The sequence below is a fragment of the Augochlora pura genome, chromosome 10 (assembly GCF_028453695.1).
Source record: "Augochlora pura isolate Apur16 chromosome 10, APUR_v2.2.1, whole genome shotgun sequence".
Taxonomy (NCBI): domain Eukaryota; kingdom Metazoa; phylum Arthropoda; class Insecta; order Hymenoptera; family Halictidae; genus Augochlora; species Augochlora pura.
In genome coordinates, this window is record NC_135781.1 from 12,202,330 (window position 1) to 12,223,105 (window position 20,776).

A 20,776-nucleotide genomic window follows, 5' to 3' on the forward strand; every position below is an offset into this window, starting at 1 on the left:
ATGCGAGCGCAATTGTTAAGGAACGCATGCGCGCGCATCGAAATTTAATCGATAAAAAATCAAATAGAGTTCCTAGTTGCTCGAAGGACATTCCGTTGGTCGTTTGTTTGTGTTTACGTTGACCTTGGTTTCGACGTCGAGCGCCAAAAAAAGCCAGAGCCGCCTCGAGCGCGGAAAATGCGAGCACGCGTTCCGAAAATGTATTTTAAGGGTTTGGTTTCGAATGCGATAACGGTTACTATTATACTGTTTGAATGATATTTCGATTGTTTGTTCTGTTCTCTAATCTGTTCATTGTTTAACGTAACGAAGTCGAAACACATAAACAGCACAAAGCAATCTGGTAGATTCGGAAAATCGTGGGACGTTCGTTGCCGAACGCGATCGAAAAACAATTCCAATTCCTCAACGACGAAAATATATTACGATATAATAACGGTATAATATCTCGCATATGTATATATACATATATGTATATATATATGTATATATATTGCAATAATTGTAGGAAACAGTACTAACGGTATATCACAATTATACAATACGCAATCAAGATGTAAAGGCGAATTATTTTGACAGAGTGGAAACAAATGGTGTATGTGTCCAGGTGTCGAATGATCTGCGAAAGGTGTTCGAATCAAACACGCGATCGCCGTTTCATCTTCCTTCCATCTAATCCTTTTAGTCTATCCGCGACTCGGTGTACTAATACTTTACGCATGCTCCTGCAACTTCTTGGCGAGGAATGTTCGACGCTTTACACAGATGGAGAACTATCGATCTAGAAACTGCAACAGACTGCACAACGTTTTTTTGGAAAATAAGACTAAATCGCTATTACAACAAACGGTAATATCAAAAGGTGAACAAAACTTCAAGGATTCATAAATAGAATGCAGGAGAAATGCGCGCGTGTGAATATTAGTAAAAGCATATGTTTCGATCTGGAAAGGTGTTCGCACAGTTTTCCACATCTGTTTAGCTATTCGCGTTCCGAAGACGAAGCGCGGATGGCATTTTGAGTAGAATACAAATATTTACGCAAAATACTCTACACCAATCGCAAGAATGAGGGGGGGAAATGAACTAGAAATTTCTTTCTAACTTCGGCGAACTGATAACAATAGTTCCTAACGTTTTAAATTACATCAACTCATTTTTGTTGCGAATACATAAAAGATCGCGGCTGAATTGCGAGCTGAAAACATTTCCATGGTGAACACCTGTGATTCGGGTGAAATAAAGATCGACGCGCTACTCTATCTAGAAATACTGGTATTGTTTGTAACGCAACGCGCAAACCTAACAGCTAAAAAATTACGCGACGAAAATGCAACACACGCGGCTATACCCGGATATCTGCGACGCGTTCGCGGTATCGCATGAGATACCCTTTGGTCCATCGTTGCCACGACATCGCAAACATACGTCTCACACTGGCGTATTCACATTCACCTATGAACGAGCTACGTAACTCGACGAGATCGTTTCTCCACGTGTCGAACATCGTTCGTTTGCCAGCGTGCTTTCGAGCTCTGTTGCGAACGCGCCGCCGGAACGAACGCGACCGAAAACGCAACAATTTTTGTACGATTCTATTCCTGTTCCTAGTCTTTTAAATATTTGTACCAAATAAATCTCGGAACGATTGTGAAACCTACAGTCTAAGCAAGTCGAATTTCATTCTCAGGAACATCTCTATGAACCGAACCGTTCACTGTCGGTTTCCTAGGGCATCGTAGTTCCGGCTCGATGGAAATTTAAACGACGATCTACCGATTGTTATGTACGGGAATTATCATCGCCAGCAACATCGTCCCCAGCGTTTCTAGCTTTTCTTATCGTCTTCGACGGTAATCGTTATTTGTCCTGCTCTCGCAGTATCGTTAAACGACAAGTTAGCATGAACGAGGTGTCAAACGGATAGTCACGGAGTCGGTCTGTCTGCTATGTAATTGGAAAGACTATTAAACGATTAGGGACGACGTTGACATATAGGTACTAGATTGTCAGCTGTATCCAGGCCGTGGACCGAAAACAATTCCGTAATACGTATCGGATGATTTCACAGCGGAGCGTACGGCCGTGATTCGTCGCATGATCGTTGTCAAATTTATACTATTTTTTTCAGGCGCGTCCTAGCTGCCTAGTCGTGTCGGTTGCGGCATTTTACAAATCGCGTTGTGAACCGGCATCGACATCCATCCAGCCAAGGCGATGCCGATCGAATCCGCCATTGTGGCGATTCCCAGCGACATTTTTCGATCAGCTCGCGGAATCTGTAACAGAATCGCGATAAATGTTATTTCGAATGATCTGAATATAGCATGAACGTGCGCGAGATATGCATCCCCTGGCAAAACGGATTCAAACACATTTGAAAACGCAATAACTTCTTTAAAATAACTAAATGACCTGAATCATTTTAAATGTTAAAGGGACTAGTTACTGTACAATGTTTTTGAAATATATAAAAAAAAATTTTTTATTACTTTTTGACTTGATAATCTAAATCTTGGCAAGTAAAGTAAAAAATGCGTTTTTTAAATCATTGAAATCGATAGAGCATGATTAAGCTACAGCCATTGAAAGGTAAAAGTATTACTTGATTTTTAGTGGAAATCCGTAAAAAACAGCAATTTTGTGAGTCTCTGTAACACTTAAAAAATTCAAATTATTTAATCCAATTTTAAAAAGAGTTATCGCATTTTGAAAGGTATTTGAATACTTTTTACCAAGGTTGACATTATCAATATTATAATCGATGACAAATATTGGGTGATTAAGAATGAAAAGCATAGATTTTATAGTAAAATTATAAAGTACACATTTCATATTTAATAACCCAATATTTGATAAGATAAGACAATCTATTATTTTTACACTATCCTTGCTCTTCCATTACAATTGTGTCAAAGAAATAATAATATAACACCTTTAATTGCGAATATAGAAGTTAAAATTTGACATGAGGAATATTTGTTTAACTTTTTAGTATTCTAGTAGGCCTAGTAAAATTCCAATGTGTGCAATATATATTTTAACGAATTTTAGGGCCTAGTTAAAAATTAGTCACCGTTCATTAGACAAATAAAAAAATATCTTGTTTCGGTAACCATTTTACGAAACTTTCAATTCTCTGTAGATTACGCCATTGCCGTAGAGTTACTTCCTTTAATTGACACGCCAAAGAATTATTTTGAAGAATGTTATTGATGAGCTTAGTTATTAGAACACTTCAGTGCACCGTAAAGTATAGATCTCGCTTTAATTTCGTACGAAATTCAGTGAAATCGGCTTCTGAAAGAAACGTGCTTTACCTCTGTGGACATTCGGTAGAATGTGTTGACGTATGCTCCGCCGCCGAGCAGACCTTCCCACAAGACGAATGCGAACACGATCCAAATACTTGGCAGGTAATAATACAGCGACTCGAACAACAAAATTATCACGTTGAAGAACTAAAACAAACATGACACGTTACCAAACTGTGCGTACTCGATCTAAACAAGGAGACGATGATACGGCGACCGTGTCCTTAACAAGGTAAACTTGTAAAGCTCGATCAAGCATGCGTTACCTGTAAAACAGCCATGATCCAGATTTTGTTGATTGTGATGAGATTGACGGACGATCTCGAGATAAACACGCCGATCTGATAATCCACTTGAAGCCAACGATACTGTTCCGCGTGAGACAACCAAATTCCATCGAATTCAATCAGCTCGTACTGTAAAACATTGTGTAGATAAAAGGATGAGACCAGTGTTCGAATCGATTCACATTATTACATCCGCGATAAAGGATGTCTACATTGTGCCACGAAAACAAAAAGTAGCAAAGACAAAACCATTTTAGACAATGCGCTGCATGCCACCTTCTTTTACAAGTGGCACCTTTTGTAACGAACACGGGTGAAGCTTGTACTTGAATTAAAAAATTGATAACATCAAAGTGGAAACGTGAGTATAGATAACGATATCGAGTTTGTAACAAGGTTACGCGTGCTCCAATGATCTCATAATGATTAAACTACTACAACGAAAATTCTGAAATCGAAATGCGACATGCGCGTACGTCGAGAGTCTAAAATGGTCACAAGTTTGTAAGAAAACGAGTGGAAATGAGAGAAATATATTACCAGTCCTTGGTTAATGAAATATTCGAAGAGATAGACGAGTCCGAGCGGGATCATATATTTCAGGAGGCCCGGCACCAAACTGATCTTTTCCTTGAAGCTCTTCTTACTGACTTCGATGATCTGCTCCTGACTGTCGATACCGTTCTTGGTGATCGGGATAGTGGTATGCGGCGGATGAACAAGAATCAACCAGAAGGTGATCCCTTGCAGGATCGGCACGATTAACATAACCAGCAAAGTATCCTCATTGCTCATCCACGTGGTCAGCGCGGCGTAAGATAGCGCGCCAATTATTCCGGCGCCTCCAGTACCGGAAGACCATGTCGCGATTACTTGTCTGCGAAACAATTAATCGTTCTCAATTGTCGGGCAACAACGGCACACACGGTTCAATTGGTGCTTGCAATGGGGACATAGTTCAACATACAATCTAGAAGGCCATCAGCGAGCGGGCAACAAAAACTAGAAGAAAATTAATGATCATCGATCCGAATGATATCCGATGATTAGACACTGTTACGTTTCGTACAATACTTTCGACAAACTTTTCGAACGACAAAGCTAATTGTTAGTTAGGAAACATCAGCTAAGAGACGAGGGAGAGAAGTGGCTAGAGAGTGGAGTGTGATTAACAGAGTTATTACACATAAGTACAGACGTACCTCGTGCTTGCAACAAGTTTTTCAGTATCCCGTAACTGTACTTTACTGTATCATTTTTTCCTATCTTATTTTCATACCAGTTTCTAGAACAGTGAAACATGTTTTGTTACATTTAAACATCGGAGGGCCCACAATTCCGACCGGCATTATCTTATCGCTACGTTTCTGGAGCAAACAGCCTGAACTGTCAATATGTACCACGATTTATGCGATGCTGACGATACACGATGTATCTGCGTCAACAGACCTGAAATCGTTATTTCTCGCGTCGTTTACTGGTCTCTTTTATACGCGTTGCTCGCTTGCACAGTCGAACCTGTGATCCCTCAGCACTGCTGGGATCAGACAGTGAATCGTTCAATTTAATCATTGATCAACGTCATTAAGACGTTTCTCTCTAATTTGATTACGACTAATCTCAAACAGTTGAACCGTGAAACTCGAGCCAAAAATCATCGTTCCAGAATCGTAAATGAGGAAACTCGTCTGCGCACGTTGGACATCGACGAAGCGAAATAGAATCGTATCGTGAAAAAATGATCGTTTGATATAGAGGGGATAGATCAATGGTAGCATGAAGGAGCAGAGATACTTACTTGGGGTATAGATGGCTGTAGCTCAACAGCGTAACTTCTCCCAAACCGGAAGAGAGTGACGTTACAACGACGCCCGTTATGGCGAGCCATTCAGTAGTGCTTAACGACACCACGAGGAATCCTGCAGCGGAAAATAACACACAGGTAGCCAGTCGAGCACTGTAATTAACGATTCGATTAATCGATTAGCGTCTTTCGTTCACGGGGCAGCAAGGGCACGGCTTCCGGTTTGCGATGATCCGTCCCTCCCAAAACATTGCACCTTTACGGCGCAACGACTTAGGGGAGCGTTGGAAAGTATGGCGCGATATCTCTCTACTTAGTATCCCGGAAGATGAACGGCGACAGAATGGAATGGAAAATTACGGTTTCCGCGATTTTCTATTTACGGAAATAGTTTAACACGTTCACTAAGGTCCCTACCATCTATGAATAAGGCTTCTGTTTCTGCAGCACCGATGCACAGTGTTGTGATTAATGTTAATTAGGCGGATAAAACTCATGACTTAATTTCGTAAAAAGTAAATGCTTTTTATACGAAGTAATCTATATAAAATAAGAATATTAATGTTCCTGTGACAGTATTAGCCCTAGAATCGATTGCATCAAAATAAATTAATTAGGATTTTGAATACACACCGTATTCAATTTTTTAAAACAATTCTTACTAGTTTTCATTTAAGATTAATATGAACCGATATGATTTACATTTTCATATCTTAAAATAAATTTTTATAATACAAACTAGCGGTGAAGATATGTTTGGTCGTTTTAATTTATTCCGTTAATTATTTTGATTTTTAGGCCAGGTTTATAACACAAAAACAGCTGCAAGTACATTATAAATGCTAATAAATGAAAGAAACATTGTTACCTATCATTAGAACTGACTTCAATTTTTCTTTTCATGTAAATTTTAATTTATGGGAACATACGAAAAGTAATCATTTACATACATTAAGAATGCATCCGATGAAAACACCATTTCATTTAACAAAGAATTTTGTTTTTAATATGGACACATTTTTTTTTAATAAAATATGTTTTAGCATATTAAATCGGCACAATAAAGCTACAGAGAAAATATGTAATAAAGATAAAATAGAGTTTTGTCCAGTTAGCACCTCGAATCACGGCACTGTGCGATGGTGTCATCCGCGTGTCTATGCGACACTTCGACGAAAATGACACCTTGGAAAACAGTACTCAATGACTGACGTGTTAATCAACGAAGCAGGAAAGTAATCCGTACAGGTGTGCAAGAATCAGGAAATGTTGGGTCGGGAGTTTTTATCTAGATCGGATTGAGTTTCCGAACATTGCAGGATTCTCGGATATGTTAATAAATATTTTGTAATTACTATAAAAAAATGAGTAGACGAAACACAAAATACTAACACTATTACAAAAACTTAATGATCTTATTACATCATTTATAACTTATTAAATATGTATGCACTTTCTACAACGGAATTATTTTTCAAGAATTGGAACAAAAGTTTTCATAAATTGTAATTGGTTCAATGTCAATCAGTTAACGGTTGCTGTGAGCTACAAACAATTAACATTGAAACTGCCGCATCACCCACATAAGGCTAATAAACTCATCTGTTCGTCTTTGAAAATTTTCACACAAATTACACCATGCTAAATAAAAAAACATCATTTTTCAATTTTATTATTGTCTTAATCGATTAAAATTAAAAACAATTTTTTAACTTTTGTCAAGTAAATAAAAAACATATCTGAAAAATATATAGACCGTGTGACTCAATTATAAAAAAATTATTCCGTTATAAAAGGCATACAAGTGCTTTTTACACCGACTGTACATTCGTCTATATTAGTAGAGTAGGGAAACGGAACGTCATAGAACGCGTTAAGTGAATGACATCACGGTAACGGGAACTAGTTATGGTTCAGGTATGAACGACGCGACGATCGATTGCCTAATGTCATTGTTTCCGAATGAAGAATCTGGGGAAGGTGATGGTCTGACGGCATCGCAGAGGAACGGGTGAAAAGAGATTCGAGAATTATTTCTCTGCTTCGTTCGAACTAATAGCACAAAAATGGAATCATCTTCTGATTAATCGAAGTACAATGTACGGCGATCTCATCGCGACGATCGATCGCGAGCGATCTCACTTTGCAAGATCGTGGCGATAATCCGCCGTTTATCGATAAGATAACAAGATAACCGCTCGTTCAATGTTCTAGTTGGATAAGGATCGTGAACAATAACTACAATACGAGTAGACGTGATTTCGACGGAGATAGGACAATTCTGACTCGTCCTCGTGTTATCTAGCAAATGATTTATCTTAACCAATGGATTCCTGATTAAGAAAGTATTCTAGCGGGTAAAAATCAAAATCCACTTAATCAGCCACCGTTTCAGATAATCATCAATAATCAAATTTTTAAGTATTTCCATTTTCTTAATTATCGACTTTCTTGTTTGTTCTAGTATACCTGTAGTTAAACCTTAATAATGTACCTTAAATTTATATAAGTAAAAATAATATATAAATAAATTTATATAAGTTGTCAATTTTAAATTTCACCGCAAAAGATGTTTTTGCAAAAAAGGAATCATAAAGAGTGTTCAATAAAACCGTAATTTACGCTAGAATACTCGCTTCCGGAGAATCTTAAGTAAACTGTTGAAATAATAATGATTTTCGGCAACTTTATATAACGTAAAATATTGATACAACGTTTCGTCACTTTCCATACATATTCTTAATTTTATCGTAATTTAAATCTGATGTTTAAAATATATAAAAACAATAATAATACGCGGCTTTGAAAACAAAACAGAGACTTACGAGTACAAATTTAAAGTCATACAACATGTAGTTCTAGTACAAAGAACTTATTTTTGTTCTTGATCAGTGACAACAAAAATTCTAGTTTTATTATTTCAGTAAACGACGATAAAGTGACGAAAGAAACATTTATGAAGTGTCAAAGAACATGTATGAAGTGTAACGAAAACTTTTACGAATGTTCCACGTTATAAAGAATTGCCGTAAACCATTCTTATCTACACGGTGAAACTCCCCTTTGAATGCTTCACGTTCTGCGCGAAATCCTGTGCGCCGCACACTGTTCTATGTTCCACGAGTATGCCAGAAACGATGAGTGCATAAAGTATAATAGATAAGCAACTAATACTCACTGTACGTAAAACGGTAGGAACGGTGTTATGACTTTGACCGCCAGCGAGGGTAAGATATCCGCCAGCAAAATAGCGCCGGTCGACAGCGTGTTGCAGGAACGGATTCCAGTGGTGTTAATCGTTGCGTTCCCAGTGATCGGTGTGCCGGAATCCTGAAATCAGACGAACGCATAGAAAATGAGAAGCGTGAAAGAGAGAATCGTGATACGATGTACGCGATACTTTTTGACATTAGTGTTATCGTAGATCGAAAAAATTAGGTTTCGTAAATCGGGAAATTAGATTCGCCAATATTCTCGTAATTCGGTTCACCGCGGAAGTTATCGGCGCCGGTATCTGTTTTCACGGACATTACCTCCTCCAACGCGCGATGTATTAATTTCCATGGTTGCTCGCGGGCTTACATAAGAAGTTCGCGTTGTTAAAGAGCCGTGTTCACAGACGGCGGAGGTGGATCTCGATTACACAATGTGATTCGCATAGATTCGTCGATGACATAACAAAAATTTCTGCACGGCAGAATCCGTTCTGCTTCGGAGACGTAATTCAAGCGTAATTGCTCGTTGCACTAACGACTGCCCCGGCTCGGCTCTTAGCGGATAGCCGTGGAAAAGAATGCACTGGCTAATTAAAACAATAGAGATTCGCTATCACGAGGGATTCGAGACGACCGTCTATCGAATACCGATTACACGAGCTGTCACCGCGTAGAATGAATTACGTTCGACTGGTTCCGCGAGAAATCGAGACAACTTAATAACTTTACAGTTGGGAGTACCTATTTCAGGTGTACCTAAATACACATGTACACGTGTACTTAATATATCCGTGTATCAGTCCGTGTACTTTTTAACCCTTTGCGGTCGTATGTCTACTCTCAGCCACCAAAGCAATTTATTTATCTTTTTTCAGATATTTTATTTTTACATAAAATTAAAACTTATTGTTGTGTTACATATGTCTAAACATTAAAACGGAGTTAATATATTGTTTTTCCTTCTTTTATTATTGTTATCTTGTTACTGTCCACCGAAAGAAAATTAATTACGACCAGCATGACTTATGTATAAATTTAATACGACCGCAAAGGGTTAATATACATATGTTAATTTGCTTAGAAAGTTTAAAAATGAGAATATTTAATTTCGTAGAGACAAGTATCAAACATTATTGCTATTGTTTACTGATGCAAAATAGTAGAAATAAATGAGGAATAATTGCAAGTTACCTGGAAATAGTTTTACTCAATTAATATTCTGTGTTTTAAAAAATAAAGAAACTAAAGTATTCATATTCTGTCTTTTCATTTTCCCATAACAATTATAATCTATCTAAAAGCGATAAGTAAATTGATTAATGGTGATTAATAATAACGTATTGATATCCGTTTGATTATTCGCAGCAATTATATTAGTTATACTAATTGGAATTAAGAGTAATCGTTTGAGTCTACGTAGGTGAATCTGTTAATGTTCAGTTACTCATTACGTTTTAGTCTTTTCTTGTCGATATTTTCATTTAACTATTATTATTATTATCGTCTATTAGTCTCGTTTTACACTTATAGAAGTGAATGAATTGAAACACAGATATATTATTGACACTGCATTTTGAAACCTGTGGACTCATATATCCGCGTAATTATACACCCGTTAATACACTAGTATATACGTGTACATACAATACCATCTAATACCGAGATTTTCAATTTACACGCGAGTCGAAATTTTCTGCAATATTTTTGATGTATTTTTACATGCTTTCAACAGTGCTCGACATACGGCTCTTGAAAAGAAAATGAATGCAGAAGTTGATAACACCGTGACGAAGATAATGCACAACTCGTCAAAAAAATACGTGATATCGTTCGTCTCTTCAGGGTGAATGAACTACGAATCATTCGTTATTATTTAATGAGATTGGAATAACATGCTTCAACTGTTCAGTTATTCCTAGCATATTGAAGAATTTGTAATACGAGAACGTTTAAAACAAGTTCAACTGTTTCAAGTCGAATTATCGTTCGACGTACTTTCTACATATTATTATGTACAGCCACTGACAAAAAGCATTCTCAAATATTTTAAAACACAATAACATTTTTACGATTGGATCGATTTGCTTCGAAATATAACTAATTATGTACCGAATACCAATGCGTACGTTCAATATTGTTCGAAACAGATAAATTAACGCTACTACTTTAATACTAGCATCTATAGCAAACACAATTACCTAATAATAGAAACAAGGATTGAATTAACGCGCCGTTTTTTATTTTAAACATATCATTTACGGACACAGTAATTTTTCTTTATTAACCCCTTGCCGCATTTTGACGAGTCTCACTCGTCATAGAGATTTCTATTAATATCTTGTTAAGTATAAATATTATTCCGTTCTTTTAAGTCGTAATAAAAAGTCTGTCCTCTTGTCATCGGTATTTAACCATTTAAGTAAATGTGGACAAACCCAATAAATATTGTTCCTTATCTTTCTATGAAATTATAACAGTAGAAAAAGTGCTTATCCTTGTAACTATGAAGAAAATAGTACGGCAAGGGGTTAATTCGATGTCATATTTCAACAGTATCGATTTTTCCTACCCGTTGCGTTTGATGGACGTCGGGGTGCATCGCGTTTAATTAAGTTGTTCTATTGCTCTACACGTTGTTATCTGCAACCGGAGCATCGTCGATGAGAAGAATTCAATCGATACAAGGACCTAATGACAAGTTCTGTAATGTCGGTCGGATGAGTTGGTGACTCACCGTGCCGCACATAGGCGAGCAATAAAAGCGCGCATGTATCAGTCATGTTCCAGCGAGTTCGTTGATTCGAAGTGAATTGTAAAGCGTGGCATACATTTAACATGTTACGAGCTCATTGCGTCGTAATTGGTTTTTGTATTTTATCGATGCAGGTAAATACGAAAATATTGAACAGGTTTCAAGGTGGTCGGCAGATTTCTCCGTCGATTGCGCGCCATTTCGTAATCGGTCGATTCGTGACTGCTGATCGGGAACGATCGGCGAACGAGAAACCGTGTAGTTAAACAGTGCGACCGCACGAGACAACCGCAATACATAAACGATTGTTGAACACGACCCGATCATTTTGTTCGAAGGCATAAACACCATGTTAACGATAACGGAGCCAAGTCTGAACACGATGTATTAACAGTTTGAAAGCGAACGGTGGAATGGCGGTGCCGAGTCACATTTGACCCGAGCTAAATTAGTGTACATTATGAAAAATATGGTTTTGCTGACAGAAATGACTCGGCAACGCTGGCGAACAGTTAAACAGGCCGCTTGACTTGAAATTCAATGCCTCCATTTATTCGTATCGCAGCTGTTCTTGTCGATTATCGAAACTTCTTAATTTACCGTTTTTACCAGGGTCGGAAAAGTTCCAAAAACTTTTACATACATTACATTGGAACATAGTGGGTGTAGTAGGTTTTGAAAATAATTCTCGTATTATAAATCCCAATAAAGACAAATATACAAAAATTCTTGAGATTAAAATTTTTAGTTTGACCAGAAATAATTAAATTCTGAAATAAAAGTTTCAAACATATGTTTTGCCAATTGGTATAAAAAGGGTTCTCAAACATTATGGTAAGTATCAAATATTATTTAGTGAATAATATAATAAGAATATTCTGGTTATTAACAAAAATGAAAAATGTTACTAAGTAAATATAGCATATAATAATTTAATGTTTTATTTATTTTATAGGAACAATTTCAATAAATATTCTAAACAAATTTGTGGCTTTGGAATAAACCTATCATTGTCGACCAGATAACCGGTTTCTCCGTTTTTATTTTGCAATTATTGCAATCATAAATATGCTTCTATAAGAAATGATGCATTCAATGCCTCTACTGAAGTATATATTTTATGAAAGTATGTTTAGTGTGGACTATACGTTAGTGAAAAAGAATTTAACGAATGCATGGATAAAATTGCTGTCGTTGTTAAATAATATTAAAGAGCAGTATCATAGTCATTTTACTTCCTATAAATTTCGCTATTGTAGCCGAGTATTTTATCGCGGTTTGTAGTTCTTATCTCATAATTTCTCTCTCACTTCAATGCAGGGAGATAATAAACTTATACATGAATAATATCTCGCATAAAGAATAGTATCTGCTTTTTACCTAGTAGTGCGCAGCAGTCGATAACGCTATCTTTTTCTTACGGCATAAAATAGCAAATAGCTTTTACTTCCTCAAAACATACCTGTTCTAAACATTGAAACTAAATGTAAAGTGCTCATTTTCGCAAAAATGCACTAAATATAAATTGGCGATTGTTTGCATTTCCACTGAATTATCTTACGTTTAACTCCAATTTTATGATAAAGTTTAATTGCCACCTACACGATCGTTACATTTCTGTCTTTTACCAAATATTTTTTTAAAACGACCAGATGAAAAAGCGGAACATTCGATCGTTACTCCGGAAACAGAGATTATGAATCCAGTAGATCATTAAAATTCAAATCGATAGTATTCTTCGCGTCCTTCGCGACTATATTAAGCTCTACAAATCTCCAAAAAAATAGCATCCCGGGGTCGGCCACGTAGATATCGTATTTCACTTCTCATTTTGCTGCTGCAAGTGTCAATAGAATTCTTTGCACAGAAGCGTACGGAATGATCAAGATAGAAAACAACCAAAAGTCAACAGAAGCAAAAGAAATTCCTAATTTCGATGGAGCTTCCCGACCTCTCGCGTGGACAATTCGCCAAAATGATGAATGAAAACCGGATCGATTTACTCACCGACGTGCCGAATTTACTCTCGAGGATATCGTGCGCGGCGCTAAGCATCACCACGTATCCATAGTTATTGCAAAGGCCGAGTATCCAGAAGGCGGCTAGGTTCCGCCATCGCGATTTCACGGCGATCGAGTCTTCGTCGAATAGATCGTTGCTGGGCCGATCGGGCATGGGCAAGGCTTTGTTCTTCGACATGGTGCTGTCTCCTTTGAAAGTTCCCCCGTTGTTCTAGCTTGATCGATTCCTACTACCTTCCTCAGCTCCGTTTTCAGCACTGTTCGTCCCCAACACTGTGCTTCTTCAGCACCGTTCTTCGGTTCTGTTCTCTTCTAGCTCCGTCGTGCTTCGCAACTTTCCTCTTTCCTCCTTCTTACCGAAGAAATAGAAGTACAGGAATGTGAAAGATCTTTGTTCCAGCACACCTCGGTTCAGCCCTCCACGTAGTAACGACCAATCGTTAGGAACGTGGCCGAAGCTCTCCCTCTCCTTTCCTCTTTCTGAGGGCTGACGCAGTAGCTGCTCGCCCGCTCGCTCTTCTCCTCAGATTCGGCCTGATGGAATCTCTTTTTTAAGCCGATGGCCAATGTCAGCGCCACGCTCGGAGAAACTGCTCTCTCCTCCTCCCGTCGCTATCCCGCGGGACTAAAGGCCTCCGGCGCTTGTGTTTAGAAATAACTCGAATCCGTCAGCGAGAAAACTTCGCCGACTAATGTTCTCCGCGCGATTAAAGAAACCAGATCACGATCTCTCACGTCTGGAAGCTTGTTTTTCAGAGCTTCGAGTGGGGACGTTTTCCCTATCGGCAAGCGTTGCTTGTCAGAGTTCAAAATCAAGGCCCCGTTTCCCTTGGTGACCAAGGTCGCGCGCGAGCGATGGTTCCGTAGCGACTATTATGATCTCAGCGGCTCGAGTGTGACTTATCTTCGCGACCAGTCAGACTACCAATTGACTCTGCGATCAATGAAATTAACGGGAGAATGTCTCGCCTTCTGACCAAGTTCACGCAAAGTTACGTCACGCGAACCACGACCTACGCGGCACAGGTAAGCAGACCGGGTTCCCTCTTTCACCGGGTAACCCCTCCCTCGGACATTTCAAGAGCGAACCGCTCCGATAGCACTCGGCGATCGCAGATAGACAATAGGGACGGTGGCCGAACTTGGAGAAACTTGTTTCTCACTTTCTTCGCTGATGCGACTGTTCGTGGACGCGTCGGTTCACCGTGTGGCCAGCTGCAATCCGTTTCCGATAATTTCACTCTCTTCTATGGCGTGACTCCCCACCTGTTCCCCGACGACCGCTTTTATCTGATCACTCGACTTATCAGTGAGATTCGGAATTCCGGGAACAGCTACCAAGAATACGGCCTCAGGTATTCCCCTCGGGGCAGATTGTCGCGATCGATCGGATCGGAAGCTTCGGCCTGTCGGTTTCCTTGGGAAATCGGTCGGCGGATCGACGGCTGACACGCGAACGCTGTTGAAACTGGAAAGCAAATATCCAACATTGAATTAGAGTTGCAAATTAAGAGGTACGCCAACGAATAGCGTAAAGATATAACTAGGCTGCGGATTTTATGCATGTATAACAAATATGATCGAGTCTAATGCGAAACTGTAAAAACACTTGAAGAATTTAAAAATATTATTGCATCATTTTGCCACATAGAAATGAACGTGTATTTAGCTTCTGTATCTTACAGACAATTTTTGCATACAAATCTGCAGTCTGTACATATCTATAGATTCTTTAATAAAGGGGACTACAACATTTTGACTACCACGTAAATTACTTAAAATATTTTACCGAATTAAAGTACTGTATTTAATCAAGTTGAAATTCAAAAGTTCTATTATATTGATTACAATGTCTACGTTTTTACGGTTTGATGATTTTTAAATATAGGCAAATTATTCCATCAACCATATATGGGTCATACGACAGTCAACGTTTCACTACTATTAATCGAATTGGTCTATTTATATAATATATTAAGTCATTAGAAAAGTTATTAGAAAACAATTATTGACTCCCATCCAAAGCTTGATAGTTTTTTACTGATAATAATTTCAATTCAGGTATTTACGTTGAGAGAACCAAACCCGTCGAAATAACGGATTGGAAATTCTTCATTTTACAATTATTTTTAAGACGCATTGTAAATTATGACGTGTTACAATTATTTTCAACATGTAATACAAACAGATCACTTTACTTAGTACTCTATATTTTTCTATAGTTGATTGAAATGATTTCTCAGCTTATGGATGAAATTGTTGTGGTTGTCGAACAATTCTTTTCAAATCATTCTCAATTGTTCGTGTCACATTTGAAAAAGACTGTTGGAAGATTGTTAGTAAGATAAATTGTCGATAGACCGTGTTAGCAGTTGGTTTAACAGATTAAAACGTAATCTCGCGCAATCGATTTTAATCAAACCGATGAAAATGATTCTGAAATGGCGATGGAAATGTCGACCGTGTTTTTTATTATCGGAAACTGAGTAGAAAAGTGGGGGTTTCGATTGATGAGACAAAGTCAACGATTTAACCCTTTGCACTCGGAACCATTTTAAGCTTAGATCCAAAATTTCTATTTTGACCAGCTGTAGTATAGTACTTAATATAATTTATGCATGTGAAATTGAGTCTTGTGACTCGTAAAACTGTTACGTTTTTATCGGAAGGGTCTTTAATAATGTCAACATTATTTTGTTAATTATATTACAATTTTCATTGGCGCTCCAGAGACGTCACTCGAGTGCAAGGGGTTAATAATAAAATCACGAAGACAATATTTTTTTTAATGCTTCCTTTTTGATACTTAAATATTGGCGAATCTAGGAAAATTTCATGATCCTATTCAGGAAATAACGTTTTCCAATATTACAAACCATCCGGAGGAGTTGAAAGGAAATGTAATTATGGCTGTTAAACATAATTATGACTGCGGCGCTGCTACTGTTCGGTAAATAGACGTCGCAAAGTTGTTTGCATGCAATATTCGTTGGATTTCAGTTTCGTCTTTTTCATTTCTTATAACTCTTATTATGTAATTAAAAAAATTTACATGCAATGATGTAATATTGTTAAAAGTCTTGCCTACTGCAACTGTGCACTGGGAGCATAATGTATTTATGTTTGAGGCAAGCATAAGATCTGTAAATCCGATCCATGAATTAAACATGTTAGCGTTTCGAGCCCACGCACAATTTAATCATAACAGCGACAAACGAAATCGCCACTCTGGACACTAATGACGTTACGTCTTTATGAAATAATATTGTTAAAATTGTAGAACGTTGGATAATCAAAATCGTTAACGTAATATGCTCGTGGGCGGTCGCTAGAAACAAATTATGTGTACACAGCTGCTCGGAAAGGCGTTTATAAAAAAAAAGTTCGAACACGTAAAACTTATAACACTCGTAAGGTGAGGGTCTGGTATTCTTTGTACCCAAAGTTGATAAACTGTTATTTGCATGTCAAGTTTCTGTCAAACAAATTTAATTTATTGCATGTTTCATTATTAAGCCGCGGATCTTTCTGCAAAATAGAAATTCTCTATATCAATCGTGACAAATAGGAGTTCATTGAAATTGTTTTTTCATTCTTAACATTTTTAATCGGTAGAAGATAATCGAACAGCATAGTTAAACTTTTCCTTTGCATTTATTGTGTTAAATGTATTAAATTCGCAGTCTAGTCATTACGATAAAAATTAACGTATCCCGAAGGAGTATATGAAAGAATATATTGAAAGGAAATTCACAAGTAAAATTATAAATGATCTCAAGGATACTAAGTTATATTTTTGTCAGAAAGATCCAGCACAATTTGATAATTAAACTGCGGATCTTTATGCATAATAAAAATGGTCAAAATTAACCTCATAGACACGACGCGCCATTATAGTAGCTTTCGCGGATGTTTCTTACTTTACTTAATTGTATTAATAATTATTAAAGTAAACGATTAAAGTGAAAGTGTATGTACTTAATACACTCAAAAATGAATATACAGCTAATAGTGAAAACTAATATCATACATACATATATAGCTATACCAAAAAATATGTATATATCTTAAGAAAAATGGTAATTTAGTTACGAAAAATTTAATTCGCGCAAAATCCAGCGGTGCCTAAGAAGTTAAGTAAAAAAAAACATAACTTGGATAAATGTCTATTTTTTTTTATTCTTTGAATAAGTTCAAGACAATGTAACAATATCCATAAATTTTTCTAATATCTTTGCAGTTTTATATTTGACCTTTTCATTTTTTTTAGAAATACATGAAATCCGATAACTGAAAATGCGTTCGAGGTAACACTGCAACACTCTGTGCATTAACCACTTGCGCTATAATCATGAGTCAGACTCGTAATGAACATTTCGTGCACGATTTAATAAACAAGGCTGCTAATCATTTCTATTAAATCGATACAAAATTTCAATCCTCTGTCATCGAGATCCGTGAATGTAAGTAAACGAAGACAATCGAGAAACAGAAATCATTTCGTGACATCAAGGGAATTATTGAAAACGAAAAAGTAGTAATCAACGTAGTTCTGAGAGACGTCGTAGTGCAAGGGGTTAAGAATTCATTGCGTATAAAAATAATTTCGAACAATATCCAGGACGATCCATAAAGCATCCCCTTGCGCATAGAATTTCTTAGCTTGCGTCGGCGCCAAATGTCTAAAACCAATTGTCTCGTTGCTAGAATTGTCTCGTAAGTAGGAAAGGCCGAGATATCGCATTCCCAAGAGCGAATCAGGCGTTAATTGTATTAAAACAATGTCCTTGAGACCGTTCCGCTAGGGCCGCGGTGGACATTGCCATTTCTCGCGGCACGTTCCACGGTAAAGAATCATTTCGGTAACCTCGATAGCTGTCCATCAATGTTGCAATTAACGGCGCACGTGTATCGACTATCATCCGATCAAACCATAATCCGCGTTATCTTCGTAGAAGGTTTACAATGTTTTTTTTTATTTTACGTTTAGCAAATTCTTCGTAATCCAAGTGGGAGATCACAACTTTGATCACGTGGTTTGGCAATGCCCGCTACATGAAGATGGTAGGGAGAACGTGATATCCAATCTTAAGAATGAAGAGCTTTTATGCTATTTATTCGCATAAATTTCTCGAGAATCACTCAGTGGATCTTTGAATCGAAAACATACAAGTAGACCGCGGATTTTATGCATTTGCAACGAAAATTAGCAGATTAAATTAAAACAGTAAACGCGTTAAGTGAATTTATGTCACTGTATTATTTTCAAGTTATTAACAATGTTGAAGGAATTTCTATTTGACAATAAGCTTTTCCAATTTACAAGTACAGTTTTAATCTTGCATACAGATCCACAGTCTATTTATTAGTACATGCCCCTGTGATTGTTATCGCATAAATTTCTTTCCTTCTCTTTTATTTACTCCTTTTCTATCTTATTTGTATTTATGTCTATAAAGAAACGATTAAAACAGCCTTCGAGTAGGCGATAAGCTAAACGCGAGACATTTGATCTCGCTTTCTTCAAGCGTCAACTCATCGTCCGTGAGTTTCGCTGTTCTAGTTGTCAAGTATTCGCGTCAAGTATATCACGGTCCGGCTACTGTGCATCGTTATCGTGTTCGCCATGAAATTCGTTTATCTCATCGCCAGCAAGTTCCGGTAACAGTTTCTAGACTGACTCTGGTTCCAAGGCATCCGTGTTGCCTCCGCAGAAACCGCTTTTGTCGAAATCTTAACCAGTCACGCGATTCTACCACGCGATAATAGAGTTCAAAACGTTCCCATGCCGATCCTGTTCGCGATTATCATTGTGGAGAATAGTAAACAGGAATCGTCAATAGAATCTTGAAACGAAGCGCATTTTTTAAGCTCATTTTCTAAGTGCATTTCTAAAACATTTATATACGATTGATCTTGCGAACAGTTTGAATCAATGAAAGATGAGAATGAAGAATGAATTCATCCTACCAAGAAATAGAGGTTCGTCGTGTCAAAGTTACAAACTCTACGTGTGACAGAGAATATTAACACTACGTTATTTCTGTCGTATAGAATATCAGAAGAAAATAAATACTTGCGTGCACTGACAGCTTATTCCAATGTTCGTCGTTTCGTAGTTAAATCTTAATTAAACCGGTAACTTCAGGAAATAGGGAAAGCTACGATGTACAGCTTTACATTCTCAGAAATAACCTACTAATTTCGCGAGCTTCGAAATCACGATTCACGTGAGGTTGATATTAATGATCATAAAACTCTACGGAGACGTGACTGTCGCCTCGACACCGTGGATGCCGTCGCGATTATAAACATTGCGTGCCGGTCGCGGATGGGAAGGAAGGCCGGAACAATACGATAGAAGCTACTGTCAAACGGTGACGTTTTGATCGGCGGATAACAGATGACAGAAAAGGATCGCGGAGCGAGGAACGAGTTGTTCTGGATGCACTTGTTATTCAACAGCTGTTGCGGCGAATGCGCGCTATTTTCGAAACACTCACTTACGGTAACGTTGTTCTTCTCCGAGAAGATGAACCAGGCTGTCGGCGTAGACGATGCTGGAACGAATCGAAATGTCTTTGGTGAAAATCGCGAATAAATATTGTTATCACAAGTGACACAGATCACAGCAACGGAAGCGGTCCTGGTAAACGTTATCACAGACGCTGGTCGCTAATTTTGACAGCAGAATGCTAGGAAAACTTGATGCACTGAACACCCTAACGTACTCTTAACGCGTGCTTTAGAAAAAATGACTTGGTTCGTTTTGTCAAAGATTGCGATAACTTCTAGATAGTGTCTCGATGCCCGTTGCAACGTTGCGAAAGAGGAGTAAGAAACCACTTCTATCGGCAACGACCACTGTATGTCTTTATTCGTCTTTTTCCAGTTCTCCTTTCTCTCTATTATATCGTATCTCGTTTTTGCTGCACAATTCCTGCGTAAGTTTGTGTTCTCGATCGTACAACACGATCAATTATTCAACAGAGGGAAAGACTGGCTGACCGACTGGCTGACCAACTCGTAGCTGCGATCGTAGCACGTGGTTGCCGCGGCGAGTTTCAGGTTCGAAATAAATAAGGTGCAGGCGAAATCACCGAGTTATAGAGCAGCGCGACTGCCCTCGCTCGACTCGGCTCGGCTCGGGAATAAGCATTCCGCTCGCACACTGTGGCCCCAAAGCGCGCTTCCACATCAGACAAGCCGAGCAGTCGGTCTTCGACCACCGAGCCGGCTGATCCGCCCGTCTGGCTTGCGCTCCTTGCTTCTTCATCCGGTTCCGATACTAACACTCGCTGGTATCATCGTTCTTGAAACAATCGTTACTAAACTGCAGATTTTATGAATGTAGGATATTGTTACATTAGTCTCAAATGATTA

At 38.0% G+C, this 20,776-nt stretch overlaps 1 protein-coding gene across 2 annotated transcripts; it reads right to left on the reverse strand.

Annotated features, from left to right (window-relative positions):
- Positions 1-401: 401 nt before the first annotated feature.
- Cln3 (CLN3 lysosomal/endosomal transmembrane protein, battenin) lies at positions 402-20,524 on the reverse strand. Of its 2 annotated transcripts, none has more exons than XM_078192219.1 (8): positions 19,901-20,524; positions 13,380-14,861; positions 8,584-8,735; positions 5,400-5,558; positions 4,142-4,478; positions 3,581-3,730; positions 3,321-3,461; positions 402-2,279 (listed from the first exon to the last, which is right to left on the reverse strand). In XM_078192219.1, the coding sequence occupies exons 2-8, from the start codon at positions 13,569-13,571 to the stop codon at positions 2,139-2,141; spliced, it is 1,272 nt and encodes a 423-aa protein (XP_078048345.1). In that variant the 5' UTR covers positions 13,572-14,861; positions 19,901-20,524; the 3' UTR covers positions 402-2,138. The 2 variants fall into 2 exon arrangements, with proteins under 2 accessions (XP_078048345.1, XP_078048344.1); XM_078192218.1 differs by having other exon boundaries at positions 19,897-20,524.
- Between the last annotated feature and the right edge of the window lie 252 nt (positions 20,525-20,776).